This window comes from Dromaius novaehollandiae, chromosome 1 (assembly GCF_036370855.1).
Source record: "Dromaius novaehollandiae isolate bDroNov1 chromosome 1, bDroNov1.hap1, whole genome shotgun sequence".
Lineage (NCBI taxonomy): Eukaryota > Metazoa > Chordata > Aves > Casuariiformes > Dromaiidae > Dromaius > Dromaius novaehollandiae.
In genome coordinates, this window is record NC_088098.1 from 29,796,909 (window position 1) to 29,813,636 (window position 16,728).

The window sequence follows — 16,728 nt, forward strand, 5'->3', positions numbered from 1 at the left end:
ATTAACTTACACAGTGTGAAGCTATGAAAGTGTAACCATTCACTTGTGACATATCCTAGTACTATGCTCCTAAATTCCCCCACTTGCTTTTCTCAATTTAAATAAAACTACATACTATTACTATGCCACATTAATACATTATTAAAACATGCATAATGAGAAACATCTACATTAATAGGTAGTATTAGATACTTCCATTATTATGGCTGACAGATCTATTGTATTATCTGTTAGACTTGCAATCAATTCGTTGTATTTTGCAAGCATAAACGACAGCAGCTCCTGTGGATCTGGCTTACATATGGAACAAGACAGGTGTAAAAATAAGCCCACATAGAAGTTCTTGCAACATCAGGATGTATTTTTACAAGCACATTGTGTCCTACACTTGAATTCACCACTGGTAGAAAAAGAAAAGGTCAGCAAGCCTATGTGAAACAAATGCATAGGTTCTAGTGGAAAGATCTGGAGACTAATACTGGCAAGGAAAATGGCATCTTGCATTTTATTAAAATACCAGAACTCTGACACTTGAAAAAGTCACATCGAAATTTAAAGTATGGCTATACCTGAAACTTCACAAGCTTTATGGGATTTCTGATACTTTCTTTTAAATTCTTCATGCCTGTATATAAGATGTGGTTTGTTATGTTCATCTTCATGTTCATCTCCATCTGCTTTCATCAGAGGTTCTAAAAAATATTCACCATCATGTGCCTTAAAGGTGCCCATCTGAAAGTAAAGAGGTAACTGATTTATTGTCCACTGAAAATGCTGATATAAAACATAATTTTCATGCGTATAATAAACTATTTATGATAATATTTTAAAATTACTGAAAATAAACTTGCACTTGAGGCACAGGAAACTCAGTAGAAGAAGGAGAGACGGAAGCTGGAAGAAGGCAGGAAGAGAAGTAGAGAAGTTTACTTCCAGAGACTTGACCCACCAGAATATCTCATTAAGAAGTCTACCATACTTATTAATAATGCATCATATGTAATCTCTATACAAGGTTAATAAAACAAAAGAGATCGCAAAAGCAAAAAGAGTCTAGGTATAACCAAGCAGGACCAATTGGAACTATGCAAAGAGGCAAGTGGAAGGTATTAAGTACTTCAGGGTTTGAGTGTTGTCAGAATTCTAGATGGAGTTGGTGCCTCCTCTCCCTTTCCTTCATATAATTTATAAAATCTTTTTCTTCTAAAATTGCACTTTTACCATGTATTAGTAACTGTCTTAACCTGAGGTTCTTTTTTTTCTTTTCAAAAGGACTTTGAAACTAGTTCCAGGAATCCAAAGTTGACAGTTTGATAAATATGTTTTTCTTCCCCTTCATTTTTTTTTCTCTCTAGCATACACACACAGGTAACTACATACTGGGAACCAAAGGAACTTGATTACTCACCAAAGCACATATACAAAGAAAAACTTCAAAAATTAAGCTCCTTTTTTTCTCCTGTAATCCATTCAATTAAGAAAACCTAATCTGGAATCTCTTCCTTCTTTCTACACTTCTAACCACAGCCATAGTTTCCTATGGCTTAAGTACCTTATTTCATAAAATTATGAAGAGCACAAGACAAACAGGGAGAAGATGCACAGAGCCGAGTAGATAGCAATGGGAAGGATGGGAACAAACCTTGCTTGGAAACTGGACAGCAGCTAATGCGGACATAGTTTTATAAACCAAGATTAAGGCTAGTGCAACTACTAAGAGGAGGAGAAACCATGTAAGAATTTACCAAAGTGCTTTTCAAATTTTTTGGCACATGCCTCACTTGACTCCATTAAGAACTCAGAGTGAGCAGGTGCTTTGCATCCTATTAGCTGTTTTGCCATATTGGTGAGCCACATTAACCGGTAAAGGAATAGTGATAATCTACATAATATGCTTTAAGAGATTAAGTATTCCTATCAACCTTGAAAACTAGGAGTATAGAGTGAGTGGAAAGGCAAGATATGGTTTAAGCAGGAAGACTTTTTCAGCAACCTACAGCGGTCTTTTGAAATTTGCTGCAGACTACCCTAGTATATTGTACAGGAATTATAATATCCTCTTAAATTTGGGGGCCTTCTAGCAGTTGTCAATTTTCTATGTTTATAAGCTTTTTAGGCTTCAGGCATATATATGTCACACTGTCCATAATCTTGCCTGATACATGTTGTCAGAAATTGCAGTCAGAGGCGTTTTTTCCTCTCAGCATCAAATAGATCTAAATTATTTGCAAGTAGTCTTCACACTGGATCTTTTATATGTTCAGTTCAGCCTCTTCATATCCAGTATTTCCAGGGCATGTGGTTTGTAGAGGCCTGCAGATCAAGCACACTGAGAATATTATCTGCCTCCCTGAAAAGGGCCTCCAAAATCTATGGTTCATTTATAACAGATATGCTACAGTTTGTCAGTTAGTCCTAAGTAAAGTACAACCTTCTGGTCAAAATGACAGAGAGACAGAAACAAGGAGGTCCTGTCACTCAGGGGCAAAGCAGTAAGAGTTGAGTCTAAGATTCTTAAGATTCATGTTGGTTTTAAGATTTTCTAAGATTCACAATGCTTTTATGCAAATTATGAATAAAGTGCGAACCACCAAAATAGGATAAATCTGACCCTATAAAACCGGTGAACACTAATAAGCGAATTAGTTTTTTCTCCTGTCATGCTCTAAACCTATTCTATTTCTAGACAGAGAGATTTAAAATATGTTATTTTAGATTTTAAGAAAGCAAAAACTTTACTACTACCGCTTTATCCCCATACACACCTTATTTCCCCCCCTTCTCCTTCTAATAGCTGGAACACATATTTTGGATTGATTTCTTCAATAGCTTTTCTCAATTAACAGGCTTTCAGATTTTACAAAGAAAGGGTTTCAGCAGAAGTATACTGACTGCATGAATAGTAGCACAGAGCAAATAAGCAGAGTGTTTGTTCTATATTTTAAACTAAACTCATCTTCCAGAATATCAGACTTCCACTGGAAAAGGTGAACTGCAAGAATCAGGCTGCCTTTCTCTACTACTTCACACTCCAAAAAATCACTAATCAGCTTTTAAGGGAGTTTGATCACTGAAAATCCCACTCAGATTGCTGATCCCATACTCAGACAACCAAGTGCCAAAGAATGTCTTGAGCGGCTACAAGTGGTAAATTCCTAATTAGGAATTCCAAACCATATTTATGTATGCATCATCCCTATCCAGTGCGGGAAGAATTAGCATGAGGCATCGTAACTGACTGAAGTCAATCTAAGATTGCTTGTTCTCTGAAAGAGGTATTCCAGCATTCCCCCTCTTCTAGATGTGCACTCCTACCCTTTATGTCAGTGCTAGCAATGGAAATCACGGACACTGTATATCAACTTCTCTGTCCAGTTAAAATCTGTGCTTTCCTCCAAAGAAGGTTATTTTTCAGCTGAAGTAACAAGGGTCACCTGGGAACAGAGAACCACTTTTCCTGACAAAAAAAACAACCTTATATCAGCAAAAGCCAACTACAAAACCAGACCATCAGGCACATCAGAATCGTGCTCCAAACCCTGTATATCAGGCTGAGCTAATGATATACCATGCTTAGAAACAGCTGGAGCTCAGCCTTCACTACTCTATAGTCTAAGCATCTGAATCAGAACTGATTCAAGCATTTAACTGAAGTCCAGAATCCTGTCCGGAGACGAGACACATTGAAGTCATCTAAGGAAAAAAAAGCAGGCAATTCTTCCTCTTTTAAAAGATACTAAGAAGTAGCAGTAACTGTGTTTACCTTTAATTTACAATAAGCACTTACAGAACTTGCCTAAAAAGCAGAAAAAAATCTCCTTCATTACACCGAACAAAGGAAATACAAAATACACCAAAAACTTATAGTGAAAAAAGTAAGGCAGACAGCTGTAAGGGAGGAATCTTACATTATGTTCCACAATCTCAGAATTATTTTAGTGTATTTTTTGTTTTAAATCAAAAGATTAATAAAAAAGGTACAATATTGTCCTTAAACCAGAAGATGAACCTGATTCCACTCTTCCAGCTGCTTGAACTGTTTTAGAAAAATGGAGCTGGGTCCTTCACACTTACTCTCGCTCTGGTCCAGTGATCCTTGTAGAGTATCTCAGTATCAACTGTCTGTTTAGGTACAGAAGATAGGTCAATCAAAATCCATAATGCCACAAACTTTCATTCTCTCCTTAATGAACTCTTCCTTCATCAACAATGTATAGATAAATAAGTAATAACTGTTGCTACTTACTGGTTAGGAACTCTTCCCACCAGTAACCTATGATGAAATATTTTTACACATCCCCCACCCTAGTTGAAAAGATCTCTTTATACATGAGAATCCCAAAAGAATAAGAGATGAAAATAAACATCCTGCCTCTAACTTATGAAGAGTATATTGTGTCTGTCGTTTAAAACCCAAGCAGAGACTGCAATTTATTCCACAAATGTCACTGGCATAAATTCGTAGTGCAATGTTAACCTAATAGGAATCCAAGCTTTTTGGGACAGCAGTACACAGATGTGGTTGGGTTCAGATTAATGAATAGAAATCAGTATTTCAGAAGGCATCTCAGAAAGATGAAAGTTACTGAAAGTGAAGCCAAGTTTGAAGTCACCCATACAAATCCTTGAATTCCTTTACGAAGACTAAAGTTGGATTTTGATTAGCCACACATGGTTATCTCCTCATTTTCCTTACAATTATTAATAGGTCTACAAAAATTCAGTCAACAGCTACACTCTTCTGTCTGTTTCACACTTCATTCATGGAAGTGATACTGGTGACAGACTCTGCTGATACAGATGGAGCTATTCATGTGAATTAGGCACACAAGGGAAAGGGCTGTGAGATCCACATGAAAAAGAAAATTTTTCAAAAAATCAAATAAACCAAAGTCACTTATCAGATGTACAGAGGCAGGCTGCTGAAACAGGAGCCCAAGTATTTGTAGGAAATGAAATCAGAAATGGACTGGATTTACTTATCTACAGATGCCTCTCAAATCATGTAACAAGAAATCTGCCCAAAACGTTCTATTTCTGTTCTCAGATAAAGAGGTAAAAGTATATCTAAAAGATCTCTTCAGCACATCATAAATAAGTGGTCCAAAGTAAGAAAGCAAGAGCACTCTTCAGGACTATGCATGTGCATAGCTATGAAGAAATTATGAGAAAACCCACATGAGAAGGATAATTTATTTCTTGGATTTAAAATACTCTGGATGCATTAAGACACCTGAATACATTAAATCAAGGTTTAATGGATCAACACAGCTACTCATTATACATGGTATGTCTTAGTGGTTTAATGTGGCTTAGAGCTTAATCAATGTATTTGCTTTATTCCAAGAGTAGTAGAAATAAATATTTCATAATTTATGGTTAAAGTATGTACCATACCCATATACAAATTACATCTTTGTGTGTAACAGCAACTTCGAAGAACACATGGAAAACATAAGGAAAGTATAGCAGATTTCAGAAACATGGAATTAATCTTATGTCTAATCTAACGTCCAACAGCAAATTTGGAAAGGTTTCAGAAAAATCCTAAAAGAATAACAGAAGTTCTGGAAAACATGACTCTAAACTGGCAGACTCCCTCCAGGTAAGCTCTACTCCTGTGCCTTAGTCTGTTTCATGGCCTCACAGCATCATTTGTTAACTCAAACTCAAAAACTTGGAAGTAGTTTATATCAAGGATACTTTCATGGTCAGAGCAAATTACAAAACCCCTTCCTTTTGTATTATTCACTCCCCTCTCTGTGGTATTCATTCAAAGCTCTTCTGAATCATGTGAGGAGCCCTTCACCCTTCTCTGCCAGCTCCTCTGTTACAATGTTTTCTAATGAAAGACTTAAGAAGCATAGACTAATTAGTTCACTGAAGAAAAAAGCATTAGGGGTTGTCTGATCATGATACACTGCCAACATCTGGAAAAGAGATTTCTACTAGTAGATAATTCAGCTAGAAAAATGACAAGCTGTAGTGGTTGCAAGCTAACATTATATTAATTCAAACCAGAGATAATATAATAAAAATAAGAAAATAGAAATAACATGAACACTTGTTCAACAACAGAAAAAAAAATCTATCTAGCAAGAAAAAGTGTTAGCTGGTGGAACACCTTTTTATAAGTGATCAGAAGCCACATCATATCTGAACTTCTTAAAAACAAACGGAATAAAACGCTAAAGATGGCAAAAACATCTTTCATTGCAAGTTGAGCTGTGTGGCCTACCTTTACACTTCCTTATTAATTCTGTGATACCAGGATTTCATCAGCAGATACTACTCGCCTTTAGAAACTTGAACAGAATTGGTAAGGTACCCACGTATGCTCAGAAGTGTTCTAGTCTGGGAAGCTAGGCACCTAATCACTGGTTAAATACAATTACATAATTCTAGATTGGAACCTAAATTCCACGTAAAGCCCTGAAGACTAAGTGTCCTTAGAACATGCCTGACCTAAGCATACTGATAACGTAGTACTGACCCCAGTACCCTAACAGCCAAGTTACTTTTACTGAGTAACACACAGAAAAAGAGAGTATTTCCACTCTGCATCATAGCACAGGGGAAAGAACACTCATGCAAGAAGTGGAAAACCTGGTTCCAGGTATCGTGCTCATCACTCTGTAGGGCTATTCTAGGCAAGAAAAACCCTAACTGAAACCTAGAAAAGACAACATTCCAGGAGTTTCTAAATACAATTTGTAACAATAACAACAAAGGATGAAGATAGCAGGTAACTGGAGAGAATATTACAATAACAATGTCAAAAATAGCTGGAGAGGGCAGGTAGAAAAGCCTGCAGGGAACACAGGAATAACAAGATTCATTGGGGTGGGAGGCAGTCAAAGGGTGATTTATTTATTGTTAGCTTCATATATGATTTACAGTGAATAAACCAGATTTTAAGTTTAAAAAATTATGCATAACAGCTTTTGCCATAGAAGTATACGTACAGCTTTCATTCTGGAAAAGTAGCTACTCTGCATTACCTATTGAAACTGGCAAAATGAAAAGCATATACACATGGAGATTTTTCTCACATATGTGAATAAACTGTCATCAAGCTAAATACCCTCCTGGAACACAGACCTAAGGAATCACACCCTTAGCTTTGGAGGAAACCTCATCATATAATCTTTTCAGCGACTGTCAAGCAAATTCACATTTGCCACTTATCTCTGTTTAAAAAGACCTTCCTAGCTTTGATGTTTTAAGTACATGCAGAACCACCTTTCATTCTCACTGGCAAGTGAATAGCTCCAAAGGGTCCTTTCAACTTCACATGAGTCATCAGGCAGTTATCATTCAAGTACACAGTACACACAAGCTCTGGCTAGATTTTGACCTTGTTTTAGTCAATCACATAGTAGTGGTCACCTAGAGTACTTTTTTCAATATATGTATATTCAGAAGGTATGATCTCTTGTAGTCTCAGACTTTGCTACTATAATCTTACATTTTCTACATGAGGCTACAACTAAAACATAATGAAAACTGAAACTATTGTAGATACATTATCTCACTTGGGAAGGCCATCTATTCCCCAAGAGTACAGAGTCTCCTGGGATCCAAAATGGCTAACTGTTGACTGTCACATGGGGCTGGAGGTATTAAGTTTAAACCAAAATAGCAGTTTTGCACAGTATTTCAGCTAGACAGGTGCACCTAGTAACAGCAAGAGGCCATATGCTGTGCTTTCTCCTCTTCCCCTGAGTCAACCTATCTCTTGTGTTCATGCACAGTACACCCTGTGTACTTCACAGAAGTTTAATGAACATGTGCACAAATACATAGGTAAATCCAATATCCTGTGCCTGCCCACAGCTTTGGGGCAAATTTACCTTTGCCACAAAAACCCAAAATGATGGACAAGAGTTTGTGAATCTCCTGGGAAACGTAGCAGCAGCTAAGAACAGGCTGCTGCCATCAGATCAATTTATGTGGCAAGCAAAATGTGCTCAAGCAGCTATTGGAAAAGAAGGCTACCAGCCACTGGATGGGGGTAAGAGGCAGACCAGAGATGGCTGAGCATCCTTCACGTAAACTGTTAAACAGACTCAGATTTGCCTATATGAAGGACAATTCAGGTAGCATTGCGAGTAAAAAGGTAGAGACATACATACTCAGACCTTACAATTTCTGCAAAACATTTTTTATGAGAGACTTCAGCTTCAGAACGCACTACCGCATGCATTTTCCTAGTTTAAAATCACAGTTACTGCCTAGATTTGCTGATCTGTGCTAGTCACTTCTTAAAAGCATAACATCTGCGAAGGTATCTTTGGGAAAAGAAAAGATGTTAAGTTTGTGAAAAATGTATTGGGGATTTGTTTTTTAACAGCTGCAGAGTGGACTTAAGCTGTCTTACTATTTTTTATGATTTGAGTGATTGTGTGATAAACAGTGATTTTGTCAAGGCACTCAGAAATTGAGTCTGGGATATAGGGCCATATTCAAGCAAATTCAGGTACTATGGTCCACTCTCAGACCTACATGAAAAAGACCTCTAGTGTCTATGTGTGGGAAAATAAAGCTCAGAAGAGATGAGATGGCAAGAATGAGAAATCTGTGCCATTCATTCTGTGACCAGAAAACCAAGACTGGGAAGATTTCAGGCAACTGCTGTCATTAAAAATGTTCTCTTGTTCAAAAACACTAGATCAAGTGTCACATAAATGAGATATTTAAAAACTGGCCCTGCTTTTAAAAATGTGTATTAGGGGAAAGCTAATAGGAAAGCAGACCAAAGTAAATGAGATAAAGACTGTAAATGAAATAAAGTCAATAGCAAAAGAAGAAATAGTCAGGGAGGAAAGCAGCAAAAAAAAAAGATAAATCAAAACAAAAATTCAAATGAAGCAATGAAGTACAAAAATCTTTATGTAGATCTCATTGTAGAGGAGTTAGAGTGTGACCTATTTCACGATACGGTTTTTGTTCTGTTTAGCTATAAAAACAATAACATTTTATGTTTTACTCACTAAAGCAATCCTTGTATCTGAAACCAAGTTGTGCTGGTGAGGGATAAAATAAATCCAGCGGATGATATTAGTAGCACTGAAATTTTTAACTGGTGTATTGCAGATATTCAGGGCTAGAGACTCACCTGGGATACCTATATGACAAGTGAAACCAGAACTAGTAAGTGGGAGTCAGCAAGTTGGTTAGTCAGCACTAGTAATATTTGATTTGTTGAAACAGGAATGGTGATTGTCTTGCACTGATATTTTAGTATGACTTTTCCCTAGCTTATGACAGAATCTCTATGTTAAAAAGATAAAATCTTCAAAAAATAGTATGTGGCTTATGGATGCTCATAGGCTTACAAATGTGAACTGAACACTGAAAACTAATCTGCTTTTCAGATTTTAAAAGTAACTTTTTAGAAGCAACAGCCCGTAAGTTAAAATATTTAGTTACCTAAAGCATATGTTCCAGTTACAAGTATCATCAAAGCTTTCTTTGGAAAATCATTGTGGTTTAACTCATTGGAGTTATTAGTACTAAGCAGCACTAAATGAAGGGGGGAGGGCAGGCAAGCAAAGGAGCAAATATCACTAGGCTGTTATCTGTACTATAGTTCCACAATTCCACTGGCCATACCAGTACCCATTTCTAAACCCTGCCCAAATTTTTAACCAAACACAATTTAAAATTATAGGTCAATAAAACAACTTCCAGAACTGCCTACTTTTCTTGAAAAGGAACCACTGCACTCAGGCATAGTAGCTGATACAACTGTTCTCGAAATCTCCCAGAAAGGTGAACCGCTGACCCATATTAATAAAATATAAACACAACCTCTTGCACTGAGGAAATTCTGAAGATCCACACTTAGGTCCGTATTCCTACCACTCTCCAAACAAAGTAAGATTGACACGCAATAAAGGAGTGTTACAAAGGGGCTACCTTGAGCCCCTGAGGAAGCAAGCAGTTTGTCATGCAGAGCTTGTTACGCTCCAGAAGCTACATTAGAAGCAAGCAGTACTGTTTTCCTGGACTGCGGAAAGCTGACGGCTAGCAGATCCATGGAAGATGAGATTCACAGGTCCTTCCCTACTCCTAACTTTTGCAAATCAGTGAGCATAAGAAGATGCTCTGTACACCAGAGATTGCACACCCAAAGAGATGTGTCTCCTCCTTCCTTACCTCTCCTTCTCTCATAAAGAGAATCACATAAAGATCAATCAATCACACAAGATACCTTTGGCATTTAGGCATTCTCCCAGCTCACATAAACAAAGTTTAACTGTCCCCAGAGTCTTTCAACACTTCCCTGACCTTCAAGGAAGTAACACTGGGCTTCTGAAGGGACTAAGCAAACTGTTTCTAGTTGTTAATGGTGATAACTCCCTTATATCACGATACTTTATCCATTGTATTTCCTTGTCAATAAACCTGTAAAGATTATATGTTCTCAAAAGTTAAATGAATTTTTTTACCTCTTTGATTTTGCTGTCTGGATAATGTTTGAGAGGTCACTTTAGTCCACATGCAGCCAGTGACATCCTCAGCAGATCTTGTTTCCCATGTTTGTAGGAAGCTAAAATGGACCAATGCAGTAAAAGCAGAAAAGATATAGAACTTAGGAAAATAAAGTGAAATAAAGTGTGAAATTTTAAAAATTACTCTAAAGATGTAATATGCCTGTATGTGATCAGATGTTCAACTAGGCACCCAGGCCATCACTCCAAATGACCTTCTGCCTTTGACGGCATCCCAAACTTTCCTAATTACAGACTCCCTCCTTGCAATTACCACAGACTCCCCGCTGACCTTCTAACCTCCCTTTGCCATTTGCATCCCTGAACCTAGGGCATGCTCTGAAATGTAACACAACAAAAGTGCATACAGGGTGTCAGGAGCCATTAAGCAATGCTCCATGGGTACTTTGGGGTGTACATGCTCTTGGCACACTCACGAAAAGACTTAACTGAGGGTGAAAGGAAAGCAGAGCTTGAGGGGGAAAACACACTCAACCTGAGAATGCAAACAAAAAGAAAAGAGTGAAGTTGGGAAGTGGCAGTGAGCTTGTGAATGCAGCCAGAGCAGAGGCTGGGGGAAGATGCCTACAGGAAAAAGTGAATGCAAGTAGCTGGTTTAACTTCAGATCACTCTCAGGCAGATCTTCAGAGCAATTTTTAAAATTCCTTTGTTAATTTTCCTGTTTCTTGTTTTCTAAGTCCAAGTCCTTTTTTCCTTCCTAACTTTTACAGCATTGGTCTACAGCGATTCTCTCATGTACACAAAATTGGAGGATATAATTATACCCAATAATTCAAATCAATCTCTTCTATTTTATTTTCCATACACCAAACTCAAGTTCCGCATGGGAGAAAATAGATTCTACAAAAAGAAGGGATTTTAATTAAAAAATATATAATAAAGGGCTGCCAAATCACTACAGTCTAGTTTCTACTTTCTTGTCTAGTTTCTACTTTTTTCACTAACAATAAATCTTACCTCGGCATGAGTCGCTTAAATATTTGCATTTATTCATGAAGCATGGTACAATTCAATAAAAGAGCAGTAAATGACTAGCTTATTTTTGCAAGTACATAAGAACAGTTGTTGAATGCACAAAGCAATCGAACTTTAAAAACCTTGAGAAAAAAAATCTTTTCACTTTTTCAGGCATAACAATAGTCCATAAGCATGAGGATAACCTCTTCTGGGAGTGTAGAATGTGTCCAGTGAGGACAAGATCTCCCAGGAAAACTCCACCTGGCCTTTGTCTCCCCGCCTTCATGTCATTCTTCACCCTCCTCCAAGAAGTTCTCCCCTGGCAGCCACATAAAGAGGGTAAACATTTACTTTGAGTCCATGGCACTGGGAAGGAGTAGCAAGCTAAAGGCTCTGAGTGAGGTTAGGGGATGTTCTGTGCAGATATCAGCAACCAGCTGGCCATGACTGCCCCCGCCCCACACACAATCCCTTCCAGGGGTGCTGGAGGCACGTCCCACACCAAGCGCATCAGCACCCATGCAGGGCTCTGCTTCTTCTTCGCAAAAGCTCACCAGATTCATTAGCTAGGGGAAGACCTACCCTCGCCAGGACTGTGTCTGCTTGGCAAGGTATAATGAGCAGTGAGAGGAAGTCCTGAAAACACTGAGACAGCAAAGCCTTTGGAGGTAGGTGGCACTGCCTAGGCACTCAGAAAGGCAACAAGGGAGGATATGAAGTCCAGTTGGAGAGAGCCAAAGTTTACAAGGCTCATCTAGAAAAGGCAAAAGTTTGATTTGGTGGTGTTCAAGGATTTCTGAGTAAAAGAATATTTTATACAGACTGTAATGTACAAGCGAAGCTGGGAGATAGAATAGGAGAGGCAGAACATTCAAATTATTACAGAGAAGAAGAGGGTCGGTGCTGAAGAATTTAGAACTGCTAAATAATAGGTAGTTTGGAAAACTTTTAAGTGGGGTAGGTACACATTTTTCAGAGACATAATCATCAGTTCATGTGGTCCCTTCAAGTAATGCAATGTGATGGTTTATGGGGAGAGAATTAAAACAGGCAATGAAAGTCATGAAAAAGAGAAGGTTTTAAAACTTCTCACATTTATTCTCTGTAGAGTATTACACTATCCTCAATCCCATGGTATATGAGTATCTACTAGAACATGAAACAACATGAAGAATCTCTTAGGTGTGATTTTTCTTTTTTTCCACTTCGTGAGTTATGTTGCAACATACTGGGGATATTAGTATTGTTTTAGGTTTGAACTGAGCTTTGTATAATGCATACCAGAACCAATGAAGGCTGTTTCTAAAGTAAGATATACCTGCCAAAACTTTGACGCATATATAATCAATGTTTTGGAATGTTTGCTTCTTCGGTAATTCCAAAGGACTAACCCAAGTCTATGAGCCAACCTGAGGACAAGATGGCATATAACCACATATCCAAGAACAAGCAGTAGATGATGGACATGTCTCTCTCAAGCACAAATTATTTCTGGTTCTCCTTGACACTATGTGTATTACCTTCCTTTAATATACATCATAATCTCTCCTGCATGCATCTAGCCAACTCCATGTTATTTTCTATACATTACCAGAAAGAGAATAGAATATGAAGACACAGGAATTTTTTCAGTTCCCAGAAATAAAAGTCTCACACCTGTACTTTCCTGAGTGGCTTAAAAAAAAAAAAATAAAAAATAACCAAAGAAAGGAAGCCCACAACCTCAACTGAAGCGCACAGGAATAATTACTACATCAGGAGTGCAGCCATTTCACAGCACTGAAATTGAAGACTGGAGTAGCAACAATTGTAGCTTTTACTCATATTTCTCCTTAGTATTTGAATAGAACAGTGATGTGGTAAAGCATTAGCTATCATGTTTTGTTGTTTCTAAACACAAAACTATAAAATGTATCAACACAGTACAACTGTTTTAATAGACAGCTCTGAGATACTATCTCTTCTTTATTATTTTGAAAAACGTGGAATTAGTAAATGTTATGCATGGACAAGTAAAGAATGCATACCCACAGAGTTTTGATTTGTTTGCTCAATTCAATCCTTAAGTAAAGCATCTTATAGTCACACTTCCACTGAAGTCAGTAGGAAACTTCCCACTCATTTTAACAGAAACATGATTAGAGCACTGCTGCACATCTATTACAATGTGACACATCCCTATGGCATTGCTGAAAGAGGACAGAGAAAAGTATCAGCACTAATTCTTCTCTCATCATCTCAAGCACCATTATTCCTCACTCATAACCATATAACATCTATATGGCTAAAAACATGTAATTGACGCTGACTGATAGCATCATTGAATCAAAACAAGAGCTCACTGTGTTTCTGAGGCATGTTTTTTTCTCTGTTACAATGCTCTGGGTGTCAGGAGTTACATCAACCAATTCTATTACAGGCCAGCAACAGATCCTTTGAAAGTAGTATTCATAAATCCCGCCAAAAAAGAATCATCGTAACTGCAAACTGCTCATGCCAAGACATTTCACGACCAACTGCTTGGAATGATGCCTGAGAATTTCCAGCTCAGCTCCGCGGCAAAGGCATCCCACTATATTTCTTTCAGAAAGGAGAAGAACACGAATGGAGACAGGAGGGAGTAACCAACATGCTTACCAAGCCACCACAGATGCTGAAGACAGCCATGTGTGTCTCCTGTGCATTGACATGCCCACGGTAGAAACAGTGGCGCAAATCAGGGGAGAACTGCTTTTGCGGGGCCCCTACATGCGTCACAGTGTACTGAGCAGCAATGAAGCCTGCATCAGCACTCAAGTTGAGCTGGAAGACCTGCCCATATGCACTGAGCTGGTAGTGTGTTCGGAAAGCAGTGGGCTCCAGTGGTGCCTCCAAGCTCCTTTTCCTCCTGCTGAAGTGATGTGTGTGAGGGAAAACTTCTCCAAATTCATTCACTCGGACAGGTGTGACTATTTCATAGGAGGAGAGCTGCTTCACTAAGGTCTCTGCAACAGAAAGCAGGAGACTCAGCCTTACTCAAAAGCACAGAAGCAACCTTTACTTACACCCAGGTGGCTCCTAACACGGCATTCATTGCATTATCTATGGGGACCAGTGACAGGATGAGAAACTCGGTCTCCAGAAGTTTCCCTTCTGCACCCTTTGCCCCAGAGACACATTTCTCCCGCGCGTCCCCACTCCGAAACACAGGTACACCCCAGGGGCGCCGGACGCCCAGCCGCACACGGGCCTGCCGAGGGCACACTCCGCACAGCCGCCCCTTCAGGCAGCCCGCGCCCTCGCGCCCCCGCCAACGGCCACCGGCGCCACATGGCGCCCCGCCCCCTGCGCCGCGGCCGCTGGGCGCCCCCGCCCCGCCGGGCGCTCTCCCCGCCGAGCACCCGCTGCCGCCCGCCCGCCCGCGCCGCCCCGCAGCCCTCAGCCCCGCTCGCCGCCCCTCCCTCCCCTCCCGAAAAGGCGCCCGCTAAAGCAATGCCCCCCCACGCCGCCGGGGCAAGGGGCAGGGCTGGCTGCCCCCAGGTCCAGGGCGCCGCGGCCGCAGCAGGGCTGGCACCCGCACCGCGGCGTGGCGAGCGGTCGCTGCGCTCGGAGAGCCAGCGGAGCGGGCAGCGGGGCCGAGCCGCCGCCTCCTTTGTTGCCGCTTGTTTACCTTGTCCGGGGTGGAATCGGACTCCCCGTGACCTGGTGACGAGGAGGCAGAGGGGGCACAGCAGAGCCGCCAGCCACTTCGCCACCCGCATGGCTCGCTCCGGGGCGGACGTGCCCGCAGCGCCCCCGGGCCGCCCGCCGGGCTGCTGCCTCAGCAGCCGCCAGCCGTCTGGGCCGGCTGCGCACTGCTCGGCTCCTTCATGCTGCCCGCGTCCCTCCTCGCCGTCCCGCTGCCGCCCCCGCTCCCCTCGCGCACACACACCCCCGCCGCCCCCGCAGGAAGCCGCCCCTTGCCCGCACGCCCGCTCCGCCCGGCCTCTCGCATCCACTCCCCCCGCTCGCTCTCCGCCGCCGGGGTGGGCGAGGGCGGCCCTTCCCTTCCTCCGCCTCCCCCTGCCGCCGACGGGGAGGCGAGGAGGATGCCAAGCTCCCGTCACGCTGCGGCCATCCCCGGACCCGCACTTCAAAGCGGGACCCCGGGCGCGGCCCGCCCCTCCGGGCAGGACCTGCCCAATGGCGGAGGGCAGCCGCCGCGCGCCGCTACCGCTCGGGAGCCCCCTCCCCGCGCCGCCCCTCGCCGCGCTGGGCCCTCCGCGGGCGCGCTGCGCCGCGTCCCCTGGCGCTGCCCCACGGCCAGCGGCCGTGGCCCTGAGGGGCCCCGGCGCCCCGTGCGGCCACGTACGACCTCTTCTCCCCACAGCGCTCTGTGAAGCGGGCACTGGAGCCGGAGAGAGGTGTCGTTTGAGGAAGAGTAGACTTGTGAGGCAAGCATGTTTTTTAGGGGCATCAAAAAGCCCAGCGACCCTGCATTCAGCCTGAGAAGGGGAAAGGCAGCTTTACGAAGTTACGGACTGGCCCATCAGCTTCAATATTGCCCACACGGACCCTGCTGATGCCTTTCCTCTTGATGTTGGCTGCAGGGCAAAGACCTTTCCATACGTGGCTTTGAAGGAGGAAGCTACCTCCGACATTAGGATATGCACAGACTCGACTTGTTTTTCCTTAACACCAAGGCCCCCCCTTAGGTTATTCGGCCTGGGCAAAATCTTCATAAAACTGCTTAAGCTAGCATTCAGGGAAGCCCGGGGTCCGTTACATGGAGACTGTGGATTATCAACCTTGCTGAAAACGGGTTGTAAGGAGGCCGGATTCTGGCAGTCGGTATCAGTTGGTCTCCCTCGGAGAGTGGGAAGTGCCAGTGTGGTCCCCCAAGCCGCCCTGCACCACACGCTCCCGTGGTGCGGGTTTTGTGCTTGGGACGCCTCTTCTGCACCAGCCACGTGAGGCTGCCAGAAGGGCTCCTGGAGGCGCTGGACTGCCTGGTGAAGGCAGTGCAGTCCTGAGCCCACCGAGGCCTCCTGGGAGTCAGCCTGGTCTGCTCCAGGAGAAACAGCCACAGCTCCCTCTAGCCATCCTCATGCAAAGCCGGCCTGGACCTAGCAGCTGCCACAGCTCTTCAAAGACCTGCAGCCCCATCCATGCTAATTATAGATCCGTGCTAAATAATGAGGTTAGGTAGAACTCTTTCAGTTAAAACCTTTTAAACTTTGAGTGATTATGTTGAGCAGTTTTATTAAAGATTTTTACAAAAGTTTCTTTTCTTAG

At 41.9% G+C, this 16,728-nt stretch overlaps 1 protein-coding gene across 8 annotated transcripts in view; it reads right to left on the minus strand.

Annotated features, from left to right (window-relative positions):
- ADAMTS20 (ADAM metallopeptidase with thrombospondin type 1 motif 20) overlaps positions 1-15,618 on the minus strand; it is a 111,678-nt gene extending 96,060 nt beyond the window's left edge. For 4 of the 8 annotated variants that reach the window (XM_026117723.2, XM_026117724.2, XM_026117722.2 and 1 more), the window contains exons 1-4: positions 15,125-15,618; positions 14,113-14,459; positions 4,075-4,122; positions 570-732 (exon numbers count right to left, since the gene is read on the minus strand). In XM_026117723.2, the coding sequence (XP_025973508.2) occupies positions 570-732; positions 4,075-4,122; positions 14,113-14,459; positions 15,125-15,215 (649 nt within the window). In that variant the 5' untranslated portion in view covers positions 15,216-15,618. Of the gene's footprint in view, positions 1-569; positions 733-4,074; positions 4,123-10,454; positions 10,556-14,112; positions 14,460-15,124 lie in introns of those variants that run through there. The other 4 variants (XM_026117726.2, XM_026117725.2, XM_026117729.2 and 1 more) reach the window with 3 other exon arrangements.
- Positions 15,619-16,728: the final 1,110 nt, after the last annotated feature.